This window comes from Pan paniscus, chromosome 11, assembly GCF_029289425.2.
Source record: "Pan paniscus chromosome 11, NHGRI_mPanPan1-v2.0_pri, whole genome shotgun sequence".
In the NCBI taxonomy this organism is placed as follows: domain Eukaryota; kingdom Metazoa; phylum Chordata; class Mammalia; order Primates; family Hominidae; genus Pan; species Pan paniscus.
In genome coordinates, this window is record NC_073260.2 from 33731579 (window position 1) to 33758108 (window position 26530).

The window sequence follows — 26530 nt, forward strand, 5'->3', positions numbered from 1 at the left end:
TGGCTCTGGAAATTAAATCCTTAGAATAAATGCTAGCTGGTAGCTTACAAACATAAAGTTTATCTATAAATCTAGTGCTTTTCAAAATCTCTTTGTGCTAAGCCATTAGCAATAAAGAGAAAATAAAATGGAGCATTTCTCTGTTTACAGTAAACTCTAAACAGCGGAGAAGCGCAAGTGTGGTTCAGGAGACCTTGTCCCTGCTTTCTGTAATCCCTTAACTGCATTCATTCCTTGGCATTCCCTTCCTAACACCTGCCCTTTAAATCCTTCACTTTGCATTGCCATTGGACTTTTAGATTTCCTCCTTATCTTTGACCTTTTTATTTAAGGATGTGACTTTTGACTAACCTTTGGCCTGTGGGTCAGCAGTTAAGCTGTTTATTCTCCCAGGCTCTTTCATCTTTTGCCTTTTTAGGGACAAAGCCAGTCGTGCATAACTTATACTTATTTTGGCCGTCTCAAGCCATTCTTAGGTGATGAAACCTCATAAGGCAGGTGCTGCCAGGGGTATCCTTGAATAGGAATAATGAGAAGCTAACTTTTGAGAAGAGTATTAGACTTTGGGTTTCTCACAAAAATTCAGCCTGTTCAAGTTTCATTTCAATGTCATCTTTTAGAGAAAGCTAAAAGAGTACTCTTAACAGAGCCAGTCTTGACATAAGTTTTCACATTTTGAAAGTGGGGGTCATTTGCAGTGCTGCTGTAGAGATTAAATATTAGAAACTCTTCCTGAACTCAAGCAAATTTTAGCTTTTTAGGGGAAACAGAATACACACAGTTATCTATAACATAAGGTAGGAGAAGTAAGGATCATAAAGCATATAAGGGGATTCTAAGGAAAGAGAGGTTAGATTAAGTAGTAGAAATCTAGGAGGACTTCATGTAAGAGATGGTGTTTAAGATCCCATGGGCTGGTGCAGTGGCTCATGCCTGTAGTCCCAGCACTTTGGGAGGTTGAGGCAGGAGGATTGCTTGAGCCCAAGAGGTTGAGACCAGCCTGAGCAAGATGGCAAGACCATTCCTACAAAAAAAAATAAAAAATAAAAAAATTAGCCGAGTGTGGTGACATGCACCTGTAGTCCCAGCTACTCAGGAGGCTGAGGCAGGAGGATCCCTTGAGCCCAGGAGTTTGAGGCTGTAGTGATGGTGCCACTGCACTCCAACCAGAAGAAAAACATCAGCCATGTGGAATTTGGCACAGGTGGAGGGGTGAGGAGAACAAGTGAGAATGGGAGCATTAATCCGAGCATTAATCCAAGCTTGTGGCATCACAGGAGTAAAGTCAGGAGTGAAAAAGAGTGGGCATGTTTGGGGATCTTTAACTAAAGTAGTTTCATTGGCATGTACCATACGTATAGGCATTGTGGAGGGTGAAGGGAAGGACACACTGGGGCCAGGATGCAGAGGGCCTGGTTTGCTAGGGTATGGCATTTGTCTCAATCTGGTAGACAAGATACTGAAGGTTTTGTAGCAGAGAAGTGATATGACTACAGCCATGATTTGAGAAGGACCATTAGGGAGCTGTGAGAAAAGTGTCATGAAGAGGAAGAAGATTGATTTCAGGTGACGCTGGGTTTTTTTCTATACTAAAGACCACGGGGGAGCTGGTGGGGGGTGGGGGGGACATGTCAAAGCCAGGATAGTGGCTGTGAAGATGAGAGAAGGGGTGAATGTGCTTAGTAAATTTATGAAATTTTTCTTTAAATGAACAATTTCTTTTCTTAAATAATTTATTTGCAATAAATTAACAGTTAAATAACAAATTATAGTCAATGGTTAAAAACTCACAAAACATCAACAAATAAAATCTTTGGTTGATATATCTAATCACATTTTACAAAGTACAATAATTTAATTTCAGTAAAAAGACATATGAAGAAGATTACTGAATGCTATTGAAAAGAGACAAGCATAATGATAAGGTGCTTTTTCATTTTCAATCCTAAAATACTTGGTGGCTGAACAGGGCTGTAGAAAGGCTAAACACAGTGTCTGCAGACCTGGATCTGGGTCCTGGGTTTCCACTAACTGCACATGTGGCCTCTGGAAAGTCACTTCAAATCCCTCTAGAACCATTTTCTCCTCTGTAAAATGAGGGACTGGCATTAGCCCATCAAATGATCTATATGAATCAATTCACCTGTTTATACCTGGTTTCTAGAAGTTTCTAGTGGTGTCCATAGCAGACTAAACACTTTTTTTTTTTTTTTTTGAGACAGAGTCTTGCTCTCTCCTGGAGTGCAGTGGTGCGATCTCAGCTCACTGCAAACACCACCTCTCAGGTTTAAGCGATTCTTTCTCCTCAGCCTCCTGAGTAGCTGGGATTACAGGCGCCCGCCACCACACCCAGCTAATTGTTTTAGAGATGGGGTTTCAACATGCTGGCTGGGCTGGTCTCGAACTCCTGGCCTCAGGTGATCCTCCCGCCTCGGCCTCCCAAAGTGCTGGGATTACAGGTGTGAACCACGGTACCCACCGCCAAACACTTTTGTTTAAGTTACAGAGTAGCATAGGTTATATAATCTGTTCAAACTATTCTGTTGGGCTCAAATGATCTATAAACAGATGTACCATCCAGTGAACCATAATGATTTTGAATCATAAATTCTTGCTACTGCCATCACCAAGCCTTAAGTATAGGACACCAGAGAAGACTCTAGAATGATTTTTGAGTTAGCTTCCAGTCTCATGGATACCTTGTCAAGGTTTTGGTCCACAATTGACTATATTTTCTTTTTGGCAGACACCTTCTTTTTTTTCTCTTTCCTTCTTTCTTTTCTTTGAGACAGGTATCACTATGTTGCTCAGGCTGGCCTCAAACTCCTAATATCAAGCAGTCCTCCCGCCTCAGCCTCCCGAGTAGCTGGGAGTACAGGCACATGCCAACACACCTGACGTAACAGTCACTTTAACCAAACATGACTTGGTGTACAAAAATGCAAGCAGGCAAAAGAAATCATTTAGGAGGTGAAATACATAAATTAATGATTTAAAGTTTCATTTATTTATTATAGGATTATTTGCAAATTTCTTTAAATAATTTCCCCCTCACATAGTTTAATGAGAACTTGATCTCCTCATGACTTTTCAGGAGCACTCTGTTACATTTCAGTGGAAAGGCCCTCTTTGTCGAAGATCATGGCCCCCTTTGACACAGATCATGGCCCCAGCAGCAGAAAAGTGGACTCATCCTGGGTAGAGGGGCAAAATCCTATATCTAGGCAAAGAGATACTCTGTGCTTTCCTTGGCAACATGTTAAAACAAAGCTAATATAAAAATACCGTAAAAAGTGTTATTTTGATTTAATTTCAGATGAGAGAGTAAGTGATGTTAATTGACAACTGTCATCAAAACTTTGAAATGTACTATCACCTGGTAATTTGGGGGTAAGCTTGTGTCCACATAAGCTAGTGAGAAAAAAAAATGCACATTCAGGAAAACCATTTTGATCTCTTTTCTTATGTGTTTCCCTGGACTATGCTGGGTCCGTGGGGAAGTTTACCAAATACAGTTTAAATAAAGGGCCTAGAAGGAAATCTTACTGGTTCAAATAAATGCATTGTGTTACAAGTGTGAATGCTGTATAGAGTTTAATGACATAATGACCTTTCTATTTCGGGAGAATGAGATTGTAAGAGTTTCATCCAGCTTTCTTCCAATCACCAGACCAAGGAGGCTCATTTCAACCTTTCACAAGTAAAACACCTTATTTCTGAGTGGCAGGAAATTTAAATTCCTCTATTGTGTATATACTGGAAATCCCTAATCTCAAATCCATCAATTTCCTACGTATGGTTTAGAAGGTTTTAAAACCAATGTACTGTCAAGAACTTTGGGGAAAGAAAATGTCCCAGAGATAATCAAATAACATTATTTGTATTCCAGGTTCAACTATGGGATTTATCTTTGACTCCAAGTATCATCAGGGTGGCATATGGTGATGGATTCTGCCAGATCCGTGCTATTTCACTGACTTGCTGGGTACCAGCCCTCCCAGCCTAAGACTAAGCTTGATCACCCTTGATCAAATACATCTCATTTTTCAAAACCAACTTTAAAATCTGTTCTGAGGGAAGCATATGCTACTCATTCATCTGAGATCTATTATGAGAAACTTTTTTCTTTTTTGAGAAGGCTAATGTGCCATAGCAAAGAAGACAAATTACAAATTCATTAGTTCATTAGCGTCTGGTATTACATTTCTATTGTTTACTCTAAATGTTTTGTTTAAACTAAGCTCTCTGTTAAATGAGTCGTTAAATGGTAATGTTTGGATTTTCATAATTATAATTGAATTTTACAGGTCTTAAATCAGCAGGAGTTGAGGCTGAGTGAAACGTTTTAATGCATGACATGTGAAACGAAGGCTTTAGCTAACTTATTTCAGCTGTTTTTCATAAGAAAACTACGAGCCCTAACACATAAATTATCCAGTTGTTTCGTCTCACAGATATAATCCACTATTTGGCTTTAGAAGTCACATATGTACAAATGGCTCAGCACAAGTAGCACCTCACACTTCTACAGAGTTGAAAGGACACAGAACTGTTCCACATATCTCTGCTGCATTCCTGTAATCCCCACACCTTAGTGGGGGTGGGGGCGGGGGGTGTCTTTTCTCCACAGATTTTTCCCGCAAGTCTCCCAGGTTGGTTTCTGCAGGGGTTATCTTTCTATTCATCAGTCTTAAGATTTATTTTGTTCACCTTTGATCAAATACATCTCATTTTTCAAAACCATCTTTAAAATCTGTTCTGAGGGAAGCATATGCTGCTACTCATTCATCTGAGATCCATTATGAGAAAACTTTTGTTGTTGTTGTTGTTTTTGAGACTGAGTCTTGCTCCGTTGCCCAGGCTGAAGTGCAGTGGCATGATCTTGGGTCACTGCAACCTCCCCCTCCCGGGTTCAAGCGATTCTCATGCCTCAGCCTCCTGAGTATCTGGGATTACAGGTGCGCACTACCACACCTGGCTCATTTTTGTATTTTTAGTAGAGACGGAGTTTCACCATGTTGGCCAGGCTGGTCTCGAACTCCTGACCTCAGGTGATCTGCCCATCTCAGCCTCCCAAAGTGCTGGGATTACAGGCGTGAGCCACCGTGCCCGGCCCATCAATCTTAAGATTTATTTTGTTCACCCTTGATCAAATCTCATTTTTCAAAACAAACTTTAAAATATGTTCTGAAGGAAGCATATTCTACTTATTCATCTGAGATCCATTATGAGAAAACTTCTTTCTTATAACTGAAGACATTGAGTAAACAGTGATTTTCAGCCTTTTTTTTTTTTTACTTAGAATTTTTTCTCCAAAAGTCTTACACAGAACCTGGATTTAAAATAGGCAGAGGTAGGCCGCTCTACCTGACATCCCTGGGGGGTGGCGGCCCACAAGTGACATTCCTCATGGCTTCTTTCAGCTCCCTGCAGCTGTCTCTGAGCCACCTCCCAGGAAGCTAAAATTCATGCTTCACGAGTTATCATCAAGTCAACTCTGGAACGTGCAAAAGTCTGTCCACAGGCAGTGATTTCTGAGCAAGTGCTGCCCTGGGAGATGACAGCCAGAGCCACACTAAGGAATGTGGTGGCTTGGACCAGGTGAAGGAACCTGGTAGTTCTCAAGCAGAGTTCTGTCCTCCAGGCCTGGCAGGTGGGGTCCTTGAGGGAAGAGCCCCAGAATGTTCCCCTGAGCAGCCACTCCCGTTTGTTGCAGGCTTTGCTCCCCCAAGACCTTGACCAAGAAGTTGATATACCTCATTGCCAGGCGAAGCGTTTCATTTTTGCTCAGCTTTTTGTCTGGAGGGTGAGTGGGGATGAGCTTCCTCAGCTTGGCAAAGGCGCTGTTGACATTCTGCTGCCTCCACCGCTCCCTGGTATTTGTGAAGATCTTCCTGGTCATGTTTGAGTTCCTGAGATGGAAAGAGAAAGGGCCCTCAGGGCCAATATCTTATAAGAGGCCTGATTGGTATCACATGTCCTGCCAAGAACCTGAGATGTTAGATTTTCTCGACTCAGAGCTTAGGAGATTCATTTCCTCATTTTCAGGTTTTTAAAAAAGAAAACAACCCCACAGGGACACAAACATACGCCTCTCACCTTTCGAGGCATCAATGACGCTATGAATTATGCATAATTTCTTTTTTTAACTTAAAAACAACAGGGGAAGGTAAGAACAACACCCTTCAGCTTTTTCTCTCTGGCTGTTTTGAAGCCTCCAGTTGAAAGATTGCTTTGTCCCAATACTCCTGTTTCTTCCTTTATAACCAACTCTTCCTAATTGTTCAGAATCAGGTACAATATTGATTGAGTTTATGTATAAATGCAACATATGTTTGGCCAATAGAAAGTTTGTTTTTTGTTGTTTTTTTTTTTCTTTTTTTGAGACGGAGTCTCACTCTGTCACCCAGACTGGAGTGCCATGGCACCATCTCAGCTCACTGCAACCTCCAGCTCCCGGGTTTGAGCGATTCTCCTGCCTCAGTCTCCGGAGTAGCTGGGACTATAGGCGCCTGCCACCACGCCTGGCTAGTTTTTATATTTTTAGTAGAGATGGGGTTTCACCATGTTGGCCAGCCTGGTCTTAAACTCCTGATCTCAGGTGATCCACCCGCCTCGGCCTCCCAAAGTACTGGGATCGCAAGCGTGAGTCACGATGCCCAGCCACCAACAGAGAGTTGAATATGAATCAACAATGTATTATCAGAATGAAGTAAAAAAAGAAAATGATTCTAGGTTTCGTTAATAAAATTAAATTTGGAATAGAGAAGACAATACAGCTCTCTTGTTAGCTGGCAGACCTCACCTGGAGGATTCAGCCCCTCTCTGTAAGAACTAAAATATCCAGACTGGACTATATTTAGAGGAGCAGGAACAGAATGATGAAGGGTCTTGAAACCCTGGTGTATGAAGAACAGAAGTGGGGGTATTTAGTCTCGCAAAAATGAAAAGACAAGGGGCAGGTGGGAGTGGTGATTTGGCGTGGATTCTGTAGAAGATACTTGGGCCTCTTCGGGGCTGCATTGGATGACCTTTCCAAGTCTAGGAGAGTGGTTTATCATCACATACTGCCGAGCGTTATGCAGGCATTTTTCACTCTTAGAGGCAAGAGTCCCTTTTTTCAGGTAGCTTGGATTAACATGTGCTAATAGGAACACTTGGGAGGCACTGGCAAACAAGCCCAAGTCTAGCCCCAGGCAGTTTGATGTTCTTGGCTTACTGCTATTGGTCTGCTGCCTGCTCCACGCTCAGCTCCTCTGGGCACTGGGCCCTTTCTAGTTCCTCCGAAGACTCATGAATATTCCCAACTCTACCCTTTCCCACGTTGTCATTTTCTGTTCCTTGAATTTCCTCCCCACTCTCTACTTACCTATTTCTTTAAACAGCAGGTGAGATCTTCCCTTTCCACCAAGCCCCGACTCTACAGGAGTCTTCACGTAACTCAGCCATCAGTGGAACCATATGCATGGTGGTCAAGAGCACAGGCTCCAAGGCCAGAACCCCGGTTTGGCTGTGGGTTATACTCACCCTAGCTGTGTGACGAGCAATCTACTTAACCTCTCTGTGTTTCAAATGCCTCATAAGTAAAGATCAGTACAGGAGTACTGCATCATTGTGAGGACATATGAAATGATACACATAAAGCACCTTAGCTCAGTGTCTAGTGCATATTAAAGGCTCAATAAATATTTAATGATTGGCGGGACTCAGTGGCTCACACCCGCAATCTCAGCGCTTTGGGAGGCCGGGGGTTGGGGGGGGCAGATCACCTGAGGTCAGGAGTTCAAGACCAGCCTGGCCAACACGGTGAAATTCCATCTCTACCAAAAATGCAAAAATTAGCAGGGCGTGGTGGCGCACGCCTGTAGTCAGAGCCAATCAGGAGGTTGAGACAGAAGAATCACTTGAACCCAGGAGGTGGAGGTTGCAGTGAGTCGAGATCGCGTCATTGCACTCCAGCCTGGGCGACAGAGCGAGACTGTCTCAAAAAAAAAAAAGAAAATTAATGATTGCAATTATTATCTTTAAAAATAAAACAGAGAAAAATAAATGTTGTAATTTATCATTTTCTTCCTAATGAAGAAGTTATATGCATTAGAGAAGGTCTGAGCTTAGAGCAAAAACCTGGAAGGATTCAGGCCAAACTGTCAACAGTGGTTCATTGGGAGAGGACAGTAGATTGGGAGAAGAGAAAAAAGGGAGACTTGTGGTGTTTTATTCTTTTTTTGGTATTATGTGTACATATATAAAATCTTTTTTTTTTTTTTTTTTTTTGAGACAGAGTTTCCCTCTGTCGCCAGGCTGGAGTGCAGTGGCACGATCTCAGCTCGCTGCAACCTCTGCCTCCTGGGTTCAAGTGATTCTCCTGCCTCAGCCTCCCTAGTAGCTGGGACTATAGGCGCACGCCACTGGGCCCAGCTAATTTTTTTGTATTTTTAGTAGAGAAGGGTTTTCACCATGTTGGCCAGGATGGTTTCAATCTCCTGACCTCATGATCTGCCCGCCTCAGTCTCCCAAAGGGCTGGGATTACAGGCGAACCACTGCGCCAACTGTATTTTTCAATCATCTCTATGCCCCCCGGGACATTTCCCCATCCCAGTTCCTTTCTTGTTGCCTTTCCTGCTTGTGTCTGGGTTGGAGAGTCAGTGCTGTGCTAAGAATTCATGGTGAACTGGAAGCACCGCAGCCCGAGGTCACCGCATGGCTTCCGGCTCCCCGCACTGTCCTCTTGCACCCACATCCTCTCTCCGTGGAGACATTCCTAGTTGGACCCACGGACCAATTACAATACTATGCACTCCAAGCTTTGGGACCAACATTTACTGACACTACGAGCCAGGTATCCTGCTTGCTGCTGAGTGCTGAGGAGCTGGCTGATTGTATTAACGTGTGAGGGAAGCACTGCGACTGCAGGAGCAGAGAAGCAGCAGCTAGCCAGGCATTCTAGCGGGTTCCCAGGCAGGCCAGGTCTCCTTCCAAAACTGAAAGGGGTGGGCCAGGTGATCCCCAGGACCTCATTCAACTCAGAAATGCTACAATGCCCCGCCCATTTCCTTTTTTTTTTTTTTGACGGAGTTTTGCTCCTGTCACCCAGGCTGGAGTGCAGTGGCCAATCTTGGTGCCCACTGCAACCTCAGCCTCCCGTGGCACAGTCTCGGCTCACTGCAACTTCGTCACACAGGTTCAAGTGATTCTCCTGCCTCAGCCTCCCAAGTAGCTGGGATTGCAGGTGCCCGCCACCACAGCCAGCTAATTTTTGTATTTTTAGTAGAGATGAGTTTTCACCATGTTGGCCAGGCTGGACTCAAACTCCTGACCTCAGGTGATCCACCTGCGTTGGGCTCCCAAAGTGCTGGGATTACAGGCGTGAGCCACCATGCCAGGCCACATTGCCTTTTATCTAACCTAAGTCATTTCTGAATAATCTGACCTTTGGTTCTACAATGAAAATTTGAATGTTGTCAGAACTATACCCAAGTATATACCTAAAATATAAAAGTTTAAACCTGAATCAAGGGGATTTTAAGGTAGAAAACGATCCAGTTTTGTCCACACTGACACTGGCTAGGATTGCAGGAGCAAAGTTACATTCATGCTTCTCTTATCAAAACAGGGTTTAGCTCATTCACTAAGTCAACCATAGTCCCATGGGGGGTCTTTTTCAAGCTGGGAGGAAAAAAGATTAGGCAGGATAAACTAACTATGGTGTTCTTTTCTAAGAGGGCTCTATCCTATTGTACTAGAAACAGACAGGAAAAACAAAAAACAAAAAACAAAACAAAAAAAAACAGAGAAAACTAGCTTCTAAAATGTAGTCTGCCATCCTAGGAGGTGCTTAATCATTCCTTGTTGATTCATCCTCAAGTGTGTTCCTCTCCTTCTCCACAGGGGAAATAGAAATCAGTGGTTTAACAAGCTGGAAAAGCACAAAGTAGAGGTCACTGGAAAATGACTGAAGTACTTATTAAATCAAAGGAAAATTGCATTTAGTGTTTTTCCAGTCGCAAGGAGTGATTGCTGCTAATCGTGATCTCAGAGTAATGTAAGAGCTAAAAAAAAAATACACTAGATGCCACAGAATCAGAGAACATTTGATAGATGCTAAAACAGATGTGAAGCATTTAGGCCACACAGGGAATCAGTGGTACAGCCTGTGTCCCAGGCCTGGATATTGATGCATTTATGTCACCATTGAGGACTCCTGCCGGGTCAGGGTTCATAACCTTTTTTGTACCATGGACCTTTTAGCAGTCTGGGGAAGCCTAGGGACAGATTTGTTTTCAGAACAATGATTTTAAATATATAAAGTAAAAAGGCTTTGGTTCTCATTTCAGAATAATTATTTTAAGTCCATAAATTAAAATACATAGACACAGAAAACAACCAACTATATTTAGTAGTTATTAAAATAACTTAAAATACAATATAGCAATACATGTGCCTCATATTTAACACATTAAATAACTAGACTTATTACGATAATCTCTAAAAAGTGGTATGTAAATGATGTTTTCAAAAGATCTGCAACATCTGTGACATGAAATGCACGCATCTATGATTTCTATTGGTGACAAATTCACCGCCACGGCTAATACTACTACAGTTTATTACCCACATTCATAAATAAAGGAAACGCTATGCTTAGATGAAAGGTTAGTGGAAGTAAAGATGTAATTTTTCTCCATCCAAATTCATAGCACCCCTGAATTCTATCTCTATATTCCTGGGTGGATGGGGGTTGTGTATCCCAGGCTAAGAATGACTAGGTTGGAGTAAAGTCAGGTAGAAACACCGAACATGGATATGCATAAATTCTCTGTTTATATTGTCGCTACTGAAGGTAACACATTAGCAGAGAAAAGAAGGACACACTCCCCCAAGGAGGTGACCAATGCCCCTAACAGGAGCTGCTACTTTTTGTGCCAGGGGTTCCTGGACACGAAGACCGGGTTCACCAGAGAGGGTGCAGCACAGGCTCACAGCTAACACTGGGGGGCCTGTCCCAGGCATTCACTCACATACAGCTCTTTCTTCATTCCACTTTAAATTTATCTTCCTGGCATTTGGTCTGGTGCATTTGTCTCTTCTTTCACCTTTCTCTTGAAAGTAAGTGAAAATACTCGCCATGAAGGGTGGTTTATGTAGTTAGATTGGGGAACAGTGCTTAACCTGCAATATGAGGCACAACTCTGCCTTTTGAAGTTATTTATAGAAGTAATACAAGCTCATTTAAGAAAGAAAATATCAAGCATACATATGTGCCTCAAGTAAAGAATAAAAGGCTACCTACCTGTCTAGCTACTCAGTCTCACTCCCCAGCCGCAGCCAGTTTGGTGTGTGTATCACACATACACACACACCCCCTTTAAAATCACCATATATATTATGCAAGTCGCTTTTCTCACTTACACAACTCTGCATGTTGATATATTAAATCAGCAGCACACAGTATGAATACTGCTCTTCAGCGCCGTTCACAGTAGCCTCACGCTGGGGGAGCCACCTGTTCTAAGATGCACCCAACCCCTGCACCGTGCAGCCTGGACGCACCTCGAATACTCTGCCCAAGCTTCTTCCCTTGCCCGCTTCGCTGCCAGGCCTTTCCCTTTTTCTTTTTATAACTTTTGCTCCCCCTTGCAAACCATTGCCTTGCCTAATGATTAAGTATTTAGGGAGTCCAGGAAAGCATCTCGTGGCTGAAGTTTCGAATCTGCCAGGTGTCCGGGAGTCGCTCGGGGACGTGCGAGCTCCTTGAAGGGCTCAGGGAGATGCGCTGCCGAGAGCGGTACAAGGGGGTCCCCGGCATCACGCATAAAAGCGACGCGGGCCCGCCAACACGCTAGAGAGTCGGCCTAGCACCCCCGGAGCTGAGCCACCGCCCCTGCCCCGCGGAAAGTCCCCGGGTCTTCCCACCGAATTGGCTCGGTGGCCGCTACCAAGTCTCCGCCGCGTTCCTGCTCTCCCGGGTGAGTATGGCTCAGCGAGAGACCCGCAGGCCCACGAGCCCGGCCCTGGTTGCGCCCATGTCCCCCCCGGAGTCCACGCACCTCCTCGCAAAGAGCCCGCGCCGTCGCCGTAGCCGTCGCCCTCGCCGGCCGTGTGCGCCCTCGCCTGGACACCGCGCCGCCGCCGCCGCCTTTATAGGACACCGCCCTTTGTCTCGCGGGGCCCGGGGGCCCCTTCCCGACGGGGACTCCCACCGTTTCCTCCCCACTCTCCGCGCCCTGGCTTCCGGGAACCAACTCTCTCTTGTGCCCTGGAAAGGGAGCAAGGGAGGAAGGAGAGCCCCGCCTCGTGTGATACTTGGGGGCGGTAAGGGGGTCCTGCCACCCACCTGAGCTGGGGGAGCCGCTTACCAACCTCCTTCTCCAACACATTCAATCCTGGGAAAGTCCGTATCTGTTGTTAATTCATCAGATGTTTATTAAGCCCCAGTGAGCCTCCAACTGGAGTTCAGCAACAACTTGCTTCAGAATCACAGGTGGGGAAGGAGGATCCCAACACCCACAACCCAGACCCAGGAAACTAGGATTTTTCAGGGTGGGGAGTGTGGTCCGAAATCTGCATTTTTAAAACCTAAGTATTTCAGGAGATTAAGATGCACAGCAGAATTTAACATTCACTGTACTGGGCAGGTTCCCGAATTTATCCATTTCAGTTTCCACAATGCCCAGCACTAACATTGGTTATTTCAGTGAGGGAAGGGACTCCTAATTGATCTTCCTGCTTCTGGACTTGCCTCCTTCTGTCTGTTCTCCAACATCATCCAGAATGATGCTATGAAAACACAAGTCAGATTCTGGTCACTTCTCTGCTCAAAACCCCTCAGTGGCTCTCCATTTCACTGAGTTAAGCTGAAGCCTTTAAAATGGGCCCAGAGATACCTTTTATCCCTCCGAGCTGTCTGTCTCTTCTCTTCCTGGGGCTCACTCAGCTCTAGCCACTCTGGTCTCTTTGTTGTTTCAGGAACTCACCAGATACTCTCCTTCCTCAGAGCCTTTTCACTGACTGTTTCCTCTGCCTTAAACACTCTTCCCCCAAGTTATCCACGATTCCCTCCCTAACCTCCTTTCATTCGTTCAACACATTATTACTGAGAGCTTACGATGAGCCAGGCCCTGTTCTAGTTGCTGGGGACACAACTTCAAACAAAACAGATACAAGTCCTTGCCCTCAAGGAGCTGACATTCTTTAGGTCTTTACTCAAATGGCACCTTCTCAGTGAAGTCTGTGACCACAATATCTAAAATTGCACCGTCTGTCTGGTGTGGTAGTGAGCCTGTAATCTCACCTACTCCAGAGGCTGAGGCAAGAGGATAGCTTGAGGCCAGGAGTCTGAGGCTGCAGTGCACTATGATCACACCTGTGAATAGCCACAACACTCCAGCCTGGTCAACATAGTGAAACCTTGTCTCTTAAAAAAAAAAAAAAAAAACGTAAAATTGTTCCTACACACACACACACACAAGTCTTCATCCTTCTGTTTGCTTTATTCTTCTTAACACTCATCCCCACTTGAGTATTATTTACTTATTTATCTTCTCTGCCTCTTCCCTACCCCATCTACTCCCAGTGAACAGGTGTTCATCAGATGTTGATTAATCAATGAATAAGTAATGAATTCCCAGGTACCACTATCTCTGAAAGATCTGGTATAGGACCTGGCACAATAAATTCACAAACAAATTGCAGCTTAGTGGATAAGAGCAAAGGGCTCTGGAGTTACATTACCCAGGTGGAAATTGCTTGTCTATTCACTTATGTGATCCTAGGCAAATTATAGAATTTATGCTTGCCTTAGTCCCTATCTGTAAAATGGGGACAATGACAGAATTGTCAGGACTAAATGAGAAAAAAGTAGGTAAAGCATTTAGCAGTATGCCTAGCACATAGTCGGTATATTGTAAATTTTATTGTGGTCCATTGTATTGTTGTTAATAACTATTGGCTCCCTTCCCTTGGAGAGGATTATATAGCCCCACTCACTGCCATGTGATTGGCAGCACCTCCCTGTAAGTGGAGGAACTATACTTCCCTGCCCCATTGCCAGGCTTGACCATACAACTTGCATCAGCCAATAGAATGCGAGCAGCCCTAACATTGATCATGATGGAGCAGAAGCTTTACAAGGGATTGCTGGACCGGCTGCAGTGGCTCACGCCTGTAATCCCAACACTTTGGGACGCCAAGGCGGGCAGATCACTTGAGTTCAGGAGTTCGAGACCAGCCTGGCCAACATAGTAAAACCCCATCTCTACTAAAAAAAAATTAAAAATTTGCCGGGCATGGTGGCACACGACTGTAATCCCAGCTACTCAGGAGGCTGAAGCAGGAGAATCGCTTGAACTTGGGAAGCAGGGGTTGCAGTGAGCCGAGATTGCAACACTGCACTCCAGCCTGGGGATAGAGCAAGACTCCAGTTGGGATTGCTGGATGGACTCAGCCATGAGAAAGTTATGTTTGGGGTTGCTCGTGCAGCCTGGATGCCATGGAGCAAAACCACAACCAACCATATAACATGAGTGAGAAATAAATCTTTATTGTTGTAAGTCACTGAGACTTTGGGGTTGTTTGTCACACCACCACCCACCTTACCCACCTCCAAAACAAACAATACAGTTTTATTATAAATTTAAAAGGTGATGCATAAATTGCTAGGTTATGGTGGTAGGAGGGGAGTGGGGTGGGATGGGGAGGTAGGCATGAAGGTGAGGAAAGCTCTGTATCTATTTTCAAGGCACTAACAGCTATTGGAAGGGAGAAGACATGACAACATGACTAATATAAGACAGACAGTCCTGAATGCGAGAGAGTGTGAAATTAGAGTTAGGGACAGAAAGGTAGAAGATTCTAGCTGGGGGATCAGAGGTTACCCATGGGACGGATGGCATTTAAACTAGGCCTTGAAGCAAGGGTGGCTCTGACATTTGTGGGGGCCATGATAAGGGTACAAATGGAGACTCCATCCCCGTCCCCGTTCTTTTCCCACCCACTAGCTCTGTCTTTTTCTGTGAAGGGCCTTGTGAAAATGATGCGAACTCCCAGCCCACATGGACCTAGGGAATAGCCCTATCCAGGCCCTGGAAAAGGGTTCATGGTCATTTGAACAGAAATTCAGGGGTCCCAGTTTCCCAGAATATGTTCTAGAAGGTGGGACATAGGAGTTGGGTGAGCACTGGAGGAGGGCCAGAGAGGGGCCATCTAAAAGCACAGTGTCCAGGGGAGGGGCTCTGACTGCTGGGTGCCTGGTGGAAGTGTGGTAAAGACTGGGTAGGAATTATAATACAAGTGCAAGGGTGGAGGAGAGGGCAGCCCAGACAAATACAACTGTGTGCTTTGAACATGGGAACAGTATGTTTAGTCACAGGTCGCAAGACTCATTCTGGTGGCAGTATAGAGGAGGGATTGGAGGGTGGATTGGGGAAAATTAGTTGGTAAAAAGGGATCTTTAGAAACATAACCTAAGGCCAGGTGCGGTGGCTCATGCTTATAATCTCAGCACTTTGGGAGGCCGAGGTGGGTGGATCACCTGAGGTCAGGGGCTTGAGACCAACCTGGCCAACATGGTGAAACCCCATCTCTACTAAAAATACAAAAAGTAGCCAGGTGTGGTGGCGCACACCTGTAATTCCAGCTACTTGGGAGGTTGAGGCATGAGAATCGCTTCGCTTGAGGCAGAGGTTGCAGTGAGCCAAGATCATGCCACTGCACTCCAACCTGGGCAACAGAGACTCCATCTAGAAAAACAAACAACTACAAAAACTAATATTTGCAGTGAGCTGCTCTGATTTGCTCCTCTTTCTGCTCCTCTGTTTTCCCCATATGGCAATTATAATACAGCAAATGTTACATTTTGAAGCAATAACCTGTATTAATCTTCACCTCAGCCAAAAACTGTAAGGTGATATATTTTTTTGAATGGCATATTTTACAGCTGAGAAAAAGAATTGTGGTAACAGGGTAGCAAGATTGGAAATGGATGATGCTAAACGAAACAATAAGCTGTCAAATAGGATCTGTGTGTGAGTGGACAAGGACTCAGAGAAAGGACAAGGGCTACAGAGAAAGGAGCCCGATTGTGTTGACATCCTGGGACCAGGGTTGATGGTTTTTTCTTTTCAAAACGTTCTTAAATGTTATTGTTGGTTTTATACTTTCAGAAGCAGGGGAAACAATCTTTGGTGCATCATTTCACTAGCAGTGATCCTTCAGAGTGATGGGTCCTCTCCCATGCCAGTCTCCCAATGTAGAGAATTTCGGGGCTAGGACCCGCATGGGAAGGGGTTGAAGTAGGAATTTACATAAGCCGATTATTGGGGGATTAGATTTGGGCAGCTAAACGCCTCTGTGTGCTTGAGCTAAAACCCTTACTATTCATGGCTCTCACTGCCCCCTGGAGAGACTGCACCTGCGAGCTCCTGGGGAGGAAACAGAGGGCTGGGGAGGGAAGGGCAGGTCACTAGGAGAGCTTGGGCACTGTCAGGCTTTCTGGTTCTCCTGGTTTAATTGATCTGTCTGGATTAGCCTGTGAATACTGGCCTTCTAGACCTGTATGCAGGGGTTGTCAGTTTCAGGAAAGACCAAACCTGGGATTTTTGTTTTTTATTTTATTCATAAAAGTAGAGACGGGATCTCGCCATCTTGCCCAAGCTGATCTTGAACTCTTGGGGTCAAACAATCCTCCGGACTTGGCTTCCCAAAGTGTTGGGATTACAGGAGTCAACCACCGCCAGGGCCCAAACCTGGGACTTTTGGAAGGGATTTCTGCCAGGCCAAGTGGGTGTGGGCCAAGATTGTTTTGGCTGGAGGTCAAGCATCAGCCTTAGCCACTCTTAAAACTCTCTTCTTCCCTCCTCCATTCTTAGCCCCTTTACCAATCTCCAATTCTATGTGTCGAGGCCCCTATTCATCCATCCATCTCTCCATTTATCCAGTCATTTATTCATCACTTCTTCCATCCACCATTAATTTATTAAACAGATGAGTTAGCTGGTTCTTGATATTTAATACAATTTACTAGTAAATCCTTCTAGGTAGGTTTTGTTCCTTCACCTGTTCTCTCTCTCCTTAATGTTGGTACTTTGACATATAAATTTGGACCTTTTCAGATTCATTAATAGAGTGTTATATACAGTTATTCAGTTACTTTTTAAAATCTCTGTATTTTTTTATCCCCTTTCTCATGCCTCATGTTATGTGTTTATGATTTCTCTCTCTCTCTTCTTGATCAGTGTTGCGAAAGTCTGTTCATTTTATTGCTCCTAAAAAAACTAGCTCTGGGATTCGCTTATCATTTTTATGATTTTCAAATACACTTTATACTATATCTTTACTAAATCTGTTCTTTTGTTTACGTTTATTTCCTCTCCACTCTACCACTCTTGGATTGAATGCTTATTTATTTTTACTCTTTCTTGTTTAGTAAGAAAAGCACTCCAGGCTGTGAACTTTCTTCTGATAGACCTTTGGGGATATCCTGTTTCCGTTTGTAGTATCATTGTCATTGGTTTCTAATGTCTGTTGCTTATTTTTCTTTTATAAAGTGTTTTTAAATTTTCTTGTTGTTGTATTTTTTTGGCAACCATTTGCTATTAGTTTCTAATTTTATTGCAGTATAGTGAAATATATGCCCTGTATGTTTTTTGCTTTGGGATATTTATTGAGAATTTTCTGTCTGATAAAACATATATTCAACTTTGATAAATGTTTCACAGGTACTAGAAAAGGAGGTATATTCTCTGTTTGAATGGTAAAATGTCTTTTTACACATCCATTAAATAAATCTATATTCTTGGAAGTTTTGGTCTATTTGATCTATTCAAGAGAGCACTGTGTGAAAATTTCCCTTTACTATTTTGTTTCTGTTCTTTTTGTTTTTCCGGGAGTGTTTGCTTTAGATCTTTACATTTTTTGATGCATTGCTTTTGAAGCATAAAGACTCAAGGAAGTTTTTTTATTGACTTAGAGGATTGTAGCCTATATCAATATAAAAATCTTGCTTTTTGCCATGAATTTCATTTTATTATATTAATATTACAACCCCTGCTTTTAAATTTGCATTTTCCAAAGTAAACTGTGCCCATTCTTTATACTTAATTTGTGGTGCGTGGGAGTGACTCTTGGTCATAAGAAACTCTTTTTGATAAATTTCAATTATTTTAACTCTCTCTTTTTTTTCTTTAAAGGAGACCCCAGCTTCATGTTGAATTCTTCAAAACAAATCTCATTCTAGTTTACTTGCTACATTATAAACTTCATGAGGACAAAGACTTAGTTTCCTTCATCACTAGACCCCAGGAATTGTGCTCACTGCCCATAAAAGCTGCTTGATCAGATATTTGTTGAATGAATGCAAGAAAGCTCTTATTTGTTCAGACAGCTGCCTCCAGCCTGCCCTGCCTTCTGTCAGCAGACACATAGCTTGCTTCTGTGAGGTAAATGTTTCCAAGGCCATAGAATGGTTTTTTTTTTTTTTTTTTTTTTTTTTTTTTTTTAAGATGGAGTCTCACTCTGTCACCCAGGCTGGAGTGCAGTGGTGCGATCTTGGCTCACTGCAAGCTCCACCTCCCAGGTTCACACCATTCTCCTGCCTCAGCCTCCCGAGTAGCTGGGACTACAGGCACCCGCCACCACGCCCGGCTAATTTTTTGCATTTTTAGTAGAGACAGGGTTTCACCGTGTTAGTCAGGATGGTCTCGATCTCCTGACCTCGTGATCTGCCCGCCTCGGCCTCCCAAAGTGCTGGGATTACAGGTGTGAGCCACGGCCCCCAACCTGGTTGTTTTTTAAGAAGGAGAGAATATTCTGTCTGCTACATGGAGAGGGGCAAGAGAAGAGGTGGGGTGGGGGGACTAGTTAGGATGCTGTGAAAGCAATGCAGGCAAGAGGAGATGATGGCTTGACCTGAGGAGGGGGTTGACATTAAGCATCAACTCTGGCCCAGGAACTTAATCCTCTGCCCCAATTATTCAACCTTAAGTGCTAAGTGTCATGCTAGGCATTTCACCCAGGTTTTCTTATTCAATATGAACAATTATAAATATTAATTATAAAGTTACATAACAAGTTATCCTAAACAAAAAATTTATTTCTCCCAAAGAAGTCAAATACTAAAACATATACTTAAAGAAACAAGCATATGGCTGACTCAGTTTTACTAGCGGTTTTTAGACAGGCATCTTTCCAGAGCCTGCAGAAGCTGCAGATTCTCATGGATGTTCATACTGCTCCATTCACAGGGCCCACAGAGCAACTCAGTGAACAGCTCACATCCTCCCAAGCTCTTCCTGCCTCCCTCATTCCAACCTCCCTCAACTAAGAAAATTATCAAGCAAGTAGCAGCAGGTGAAAGCAGGTGGCACAGGAAACCAGGGCACCTGGAAGGGGGAAACGCACTGATGTGGCCCACATCTCTGCCTGAGCAGTGGGCAATGCACCAGCAGGGTGAGACCTTTAGGAGAGATGCTAGACTCTGTGGACCAGAGTCTCTGATATACACTGGTTTTGTGGCCCTGGACAGGTAGTGATATCCTGCTAAGCCTGTTTCCAATAACGTGGGAATAATAAATACTCATTGATTGGCCATGGACTGAGATAAGATATTGAAAAATGCCAAATAGCAGGCAGTTTAGTGTGGCAGCTAAGAGAAGACCTTTGACTTGGCTTTGGAGGCAGACTGGCTGGTGTTTGCATCCTTGCTTTGATGCTATTATAGTTGTCATCCTGAGCAAGTTACTTAACTTATCCCAGACTCAGTTTTCTCAGCTATAACTCAGAAATATCATCTCATGGGTTATTGTGAAGATTCAGTGAGCTAATGTATAAAAAGTTAGTGCTTTGGAATAAATACTAAAAAATGGTGCTAAGTCATCTAATGAAACCAAAGTTACTCAATACAGAGATTTCATTTTATTTTTACTACCAAAAAACTCTGTCTGAAAGCTAGATGGTGAACCTAAACACATGACTCTAATTTCTGCCAAAGGGCACTTTCAGTTTTTTTTCTTTCATCTGCCCAATCCAGCATTCTGGCTCCCACCTCTCTCCTTCAAGTTACTTACTTTCTGTGCTGCTAAGAAGCTTTTATTTTTTTCTAATATTTGAAACAGAGCCCAGGACTGGATGAGGGAGAAGCCAGAGGGGAAAGAAAAACTTCTCTTGAGCATCAGGCCTTTCTCTTACATTTAACTTCCACTCTCCAGCACCCCAGACCCAGGACCCCTTGGTAACGCCCACACACCCACATTTTATCTCCAAGACACCTGGCGTTAAAGCCGTGAGGGTATTTCTGTCCAGAGCAAATGTTGACTATTGCAGCATAAAGCGGTGCACACAACTACTTCAAGTGAGCTTCCCATAGTTACCAATTAGAGGGACATACAGCCCTGGGTATGCCCAGCTCTCGACCTCTCAAGACCAGGCTGGCTTGGCCTTGACTCCGTAGGCCTGGAGCTGCGAGTGCTTCTGTTTTCAGCCAATAAACCCAAACGCAGTGGGGAAAGCGAGGGGAGGTGTTGGGGTGGGCAGGACCAGGTACTGGAGAAAAGAAAGGGGTGGATGGAATTCCCCTTTCCTTCTTTATTCTCTGGTCTTTGTGTAAGGGACATGACTCATCGATGGGTCTCCTAGATGAGGATTTAGATGCTCTGTGGGCAGCAGATAAGAGTGCAGCCTACTTGCAGAAAGTAAATTCATTGAATACTCCCCATAAAGTCAATATTGTCAGGCTTATCAGCTGTCCTCATTTCCCACTCTGCTCCCTGGGGACCAGACTTGAAATAAAAGGCCCCAGCTCCAGGCGCTTAAGAGTGAAGGTGCAGGGCTGAGCTGGGGAGGGGCCTCTGCCCCCTAGGCTGCTTTTCAGGCAAGTGGGGGAAATCTGCCAGGTCAAGCTGCCCAGAGCCCTCAGCTTCCCAGCCTGACAAATCCCAAACCAAATACACACACCCGGAGGATGAGGGAAGCATCCCCTTACTCCTCAAATCCAGCAGATGTTTCCAGGAGGCCTCACTGTGCTTAGGAAAATTAGAGGATGTCACCTCAAATGCAACCAATAAAAAAACACACAGAGGAAACCTTAATTTCCCACCACTGTTGTTACCTTTGCTTTTCATAACAGATACTTCTGCACTACCCAGGAGCACATGCATCTTTTTAGCTGGCGGGGATATGGTTTCTTTACACACTGCCTGAACTAACTAGGTTACCAGCTGGGGTTTCAGATCTGTTTCGGAGACTTACACTGTAGCTGATGCAGACTGGTTTAATAAGATACAACCTGTGACTGGCTCCCCTCCCACTCATTGTCCCTGTGCTCTCTGCTGGGATTATAGGCTTGCCCAGGCCTCATCAGCCAGCGGTCCCTGCCTGAGCTGTCTTATCCAGGCAGCAGAATCTGTCTGGGTGGAAACGAGGAAGAGTGAAGACAAGATGGCCTTGTTTTTATTATGGTCCAGAAAACCACTGGAGTCCCAAGCCTTCTTGCAGAGGTAAATGTAGGGTAGAAGGTCAGTTGTTAGCACAAACTACTCTCCTAGTACAACTAGAGCAATTACTTTTTACGCCTTGGAGCCCATAGTCTCCAGAGGTGAACAGCCAATAGGGAGATGAGGACTAAGTTAAGACCCAGAATTTAAAATCCTCACTAAGCTTATCTCCCTTCCTGGCTTCTGTTCTCCCTAGCTTTCAGTTATGCCCTGTGGCATCATCATGTGAAAAGTCTATCCTGTCCTAGTTTCTAACTGAAGCAACAGGTATAGAAATGGCTCCAGCCTCTTTCCCACATCCCTCACATTGCCTGTACTGTGGTGCCCAGGTCTAGCACTGACCATTGGTCTGCATTCCTCTGCTGTCTTCCAAAAATTGCCTTCATGTCTTCTCCACAGCCTAGAATCTCACTGGCTCTCCTGGCCCAATTCATCAAACTGAGCTTTTGTCATGGCTCTCAAAGGCCTATTCTAATTCCCTGGAACCCTCTGGATAAGACCCTGCCTTGTCCTATCACACTTCCTTTCTGTGGCTTGCAATGCTGCTCTTGAGCTCCACTTCCCAGACCATCTCCAAACTGTCCCCTGCTCACTTGGTCTCAAGCGCTTCCTGACTCTGGACTGCTTGTGCCCATGTCTAGCACTGACTGAGAATTCCTAGGAGTGACCTTACTTAAACCACTAGGGTCCTATGCCCATCTGGCTAAGTTTCTATCCTCTGTCCCTGCAACTATCAGGGTTCTACGGTCTCTAGGATCAGTCTCGGTGAATCTGAATTCTCTTAAATCCCTGCTCTATCCTTGAAGGGGTTTCCTGAACGTTTGTCGAACCTCACCCTTAGGACAGATCCAGTGAGTAGTAACCAGGCCAGAAGTGTTTATTGAAGGCATGATGCTCCTATTCAAAACTTTTCTCTCTCATATCCAAACTTCATAGCAGAATATTCAGTCCCCTCATTTCCTGCAGTCTGTTCCTTGCCCACTTTTCCAGTTGTATCTTTCACTATTTATCCATATGGCAGATGGTCTTATTCACTGTCCCATAAAGCCTATTCTGTGAATTTACTGACTCCTCTTATTCAGAAATGTTTTCTTTCTTCATTTATTCAAATTTTCTGTTCTACAAGTCCTAAGACTCAGCTGAACCTCATTACCCAGTCCCTGTCCTCCTTCCTGGAGCTTTTTCTAGACTTGGGTGCTCAGACGGCCATCTACAAAGTCTAGGACTTTTGTCTCTTTGCCTAAGCCTGGTCCTTGAGACTCAATTCCATTAAGTGTTATGTTTTAACCCCACATACTCTCTCCCCAAAGAACAGGCCTTGTACCTGTGCTCTTGAGGCCAGGGTCGCTTCTTAACACCAGTGCTCAGGATAGGGCCTCTACCCAGGAGGGATCTGAAATACCAATCTTACAGAAAAATTGTGAAATGAGATTATCAGGAAAATACAAGCTGATAGGATTTATGCCAAAGGCAGATGTAAAACCATGTGAACATAATATTAACAATAGTTATCATTCACTGAGCATCTACCATGTACTGTACATCTACCATGTACTGAGCAGTGTGCCAGACACTGCAGATTTCTTACAATTTCTTACAATTCTTTTAATAACCTTTAAAGGTAGGTATTAATTTAGCCCCATTAGTTGAAAAAAAATTCAGAACTCAGAAGTTGAATAGCTAGCCCAAGATCACAAAACTAGGCTGTGGAGGGCTCTGGATTCCAGTCGACAAATCCGAAACCCTTGCTGATCCCATAAAACCCTCTAGATCTGCAATATGCTAGCTACTAGTTTTAAATTAATTAAAATTAGAGTAAATATTTAGTTATTCAGTTACACTTGCCACATTTCAAATATTCAGTAGTCACATGTGGCTAGTGGCTACAGATACACCATTTGCAGCATCACAGCATGCTCTAGATAATTCTCTGGTCTTCCACTAAGACATGGGGAAAAAGATGGCTCCTTCCACTAAGACATGGGGAAATAGATGGTAAGAGAAGACATCATCCTAAAAGGAGAGCTTTTCCCTTGTTTATGAGGTCACATGCCAGAAATTTGCTTTTTCTGCTAAGCAGGATCTGGCTGGATTAGACGGTTGCCCAGTTTGGGCTCCAAAACAAACTCTTCCACACTCCAACTATGAGACTGTCATCTTCTAAGACATCTGAAAGACATTTGGTGGTATAGCATTTTCAGAACATTGGCCACTCAATTAACTTTCCTGCAAAATTCACTAGAAAACATCCTCCAAATTATTGAGATTAACGGAAGAAAAAATTTGAATTTAGAAGTTTTAGGTTGTAAAAGCCCTACTGATAAAGTTGCAGAGAACTATGAACAATAGTACTAGCTGCTAAAGGGCTTTACTGATAAATCTAATTAAAGAAAACTCGAAGAACACAAAGGAATAATAAAGAGAAAATAAATCATAAAAAGAGGGTTATTAAAATGACAAAGTAAATCAACAAAGAATTGGAGGAAAGGCAAAAACAAAAACCTAAAAACCTGTCTTCCAAAAATTCAGACAAGGTTATTCCTTTTTATTATGAAGAGTGTTACCTATTATGAATGTTTGTAAAATGTTTAAGGACACTCTTTAGTAAAATCACAGTGAAAACAACGGTGCACAGTACACATTAAAAAAGAAAATCATAAAAGAAACAACTAGCAGATTTGGTGTTATCATTATTTTTAATTTTAGCCATTCTAATAGGTATGCAATGATATCTCATGTGGTTGTAATTTGCATTTCCCTGGCTAATGATGTTGAACATTTTTCATGTGCTTCTTAGCCATCTGTATATCCTCTTCAATGAAATGTCTGTCTATGTCTTCGCCCATTTTCTAATTGAATTTTTCAAAAAACTGCTGAGTGTTCAGGTTCTTTATATATTCCAGGTACTAGTCCTTTGTCAAGATACACAGTTTGCAAATATTTTCCTCCTAGTCTGTAGCTGGACTTTTCAGCCCCTACATGTGGGCTTTTGCAGAGCAGCAATTTTTAATTTTGATGAAGTCCAATTTATCCATTTTTCTTTTATACATTGTGTTTTTTGTGTCAAGTCAAAGAAAGAATGCTTTGCATAACCCTAGATCATGAAGATTTTCTCCTATTTTTTTCCCAAAAGGGTTTACAGTTTTATATTTTACATTTAAGCATGTGATCCACTTTAAGTACATTTTTGTACAAAGTGTGAGTTTCATTCAAGTTGAGTTTGTTTTTTGCCTATGAATGTCCAATTGCTCTAGCACCATTTGTTGAAAGGTCTATCTTGGCTGGGTGTGGAGGCTCATGCCTGCAATCTCAGCACTTTGGGAGGCCAAGGTGGAGGATAGCTTGGGGCCAGGAGTTTGAGAGCAGCCTAGGCAACATAATGAGACTCCGTGTCAACAACAAAATAAAATAAAATAATAGCTGGGTGTGGTGGCATACACCTGTAGTCCTAGCTACTTGGGAGGCTGAAGCAGGAGGACTGCTTGAGCCCACGGAGCTCGAGGTGATAGTGAACAATGATTGTGCCACAGCACTCCAGCCTGGGTGACACAGTGAGACCCTGTCTATAAAAGAAAAAAAAAACAGACTGTCTTTCCTCCACTGAATTGCTTTTGCACTTTTGTAAAAAATCAGTTGGACATACTCATATGGGTCAATTTCTGGTTTATTTTGTTTCTCTGATCTATGTGCGTATCCTTTTACCAATACCATACTGTCTTGACTACTGCATTAGATTGCTAGGGCTGCCATAATAAAGTACCACAGCTGAGTGGTTTCAACAATAGAAATCTATTTTCTCACAGTTCAGGAAACTAGAAGTCCAAGGCTAAGGTGTTGGCAGGGCTGGTTTCTTCTGAGGGATCCTCTCCTTGGCTTGTAGGTGACCATCTTCTCTCTATGTCTCTACATGGTCCTCCTTCTGTGCCTCTCCTTGTCCTAAGCTCTTCTAAGGACTCTAGTCACCAGTGAATTGGGAATCACCCATATGACCTCATTTTACCTTAATTAGCTGTTTAAAGGCTCTATCTCCAAACACAGTCACATTCTGAGATACTAGGGGTCAGGACTGAAACATATGAATTTTGAGGGATATAAGGGAACACAATTCAGCCCATAACAATTACTATAGCTATATAATAAACCTTAATATTGGGTAGAGTGATCCTTCTCACTTTCAGTATCAGAGGCTGGTTTTAAGTAATAATTTAAAAAAAAATTTTTTTTTCAGATCAACAGTTAAGTAGAATTGGCAGAGTGAGTAGCCACTGGATTTCAAGTCAGAAAACAAGGATTTAAGATCTGTGTTACCTCTAAATTGCAGCTTCCTCATCTGCAAAACAAGGGGTAATAACATCTACCTTATAAGATCAGATGTGGTATCTATTGAAGTGCAAGAATGAACTTAGGTCTTCTGATGCCAAATCTTTCTGCTACTTTTTCCTTATAAAGATTACTTGAAATATTCTAGAGAAATAAATTTATCACATACATTTTAAAATAAGTTTGTCTATGTCTATTAAAAACCTTGCTGAGATTTTGATAGGAATTGCATTACACCTATTGATCAAGTTGAGTAGAACTGACATCTTTACTGTGTTGTTTTCCAATCCATGAACATGGTATGCATCTCCATTTATTGAGGTCTTTGATTTCATCAGCATTTTTAACATACAAATCTTGTATATAATTTGTTAATTTTATACCTAAGTACTTCATTTTCTTCAGGGTGACTTTAAATAGTACTGTGTTTTTGTTCTCATGTTTGCTGTTAGAATATAGAAATGCAATTGATTTGGGGGTATTGGTCTTGATCTTGTATACTGTGACTGCACTAAAACTCACCTATTAGCTCCAGGTGTTTGCTTGTTTTAAAGTACATTCCTTGGTATTATCTATGTAAACAATCATGTCATCTGCAAATGAAAAGTTTTTAAAAATTTCTTTCTTTCCAATCCGCATGTCTTTTATTTATTTATTTATTTATTTATTTTTTGCCTTACTGCAGTGACTAGCACTTCTAGTATTAGGCTGAATAAGAGTGATG

The 26530-nt window shown here is 43.1% G+C and overlaps 2 protein-coding genes across 4 annotated transcripts in view; both read right to left on the reverse strand.

The window, feature by feature from the left end:
• Positions 1 to 5296: 5296 nt before the first annotated feature.
• Positions 5297 to 26530, reverse strand: part of FKTN (fukutin) — a 98931-nt gene continuing 77697 nt past the window's right edge. Inside the window, exon 12 of one of the 3 annotated variants that reach the window (XM_063593939.1) lies at positions 5297 to 5912. In XM_063593939.1, coding sequence (XP_063450009.1) covers positions 5899 to 5912 — 14 coding nt within the window. In that variant the 3' untranslated portion in view covers positions 5297 to 5898. Of the gene's footprint in view, positions 5913 to 5932; positions 12258 to 26530 lie in introns of those variants that run through there. The other 2 variants (XM_055117763.3, XM_055117762.3) reach the window with 2 other exon arrangements.
• Positions 5576 to 5902, reverse strand: TAL2 (TAL bHLH transcription factor 2). The gene has a single exon (XM_055117766.2). It carries the CDS (start codon positions 5900 to 5902, stop codon positions 5576 to 5578), a length of 327 nt encoding a protein of 108 aa, XP_054973741.1.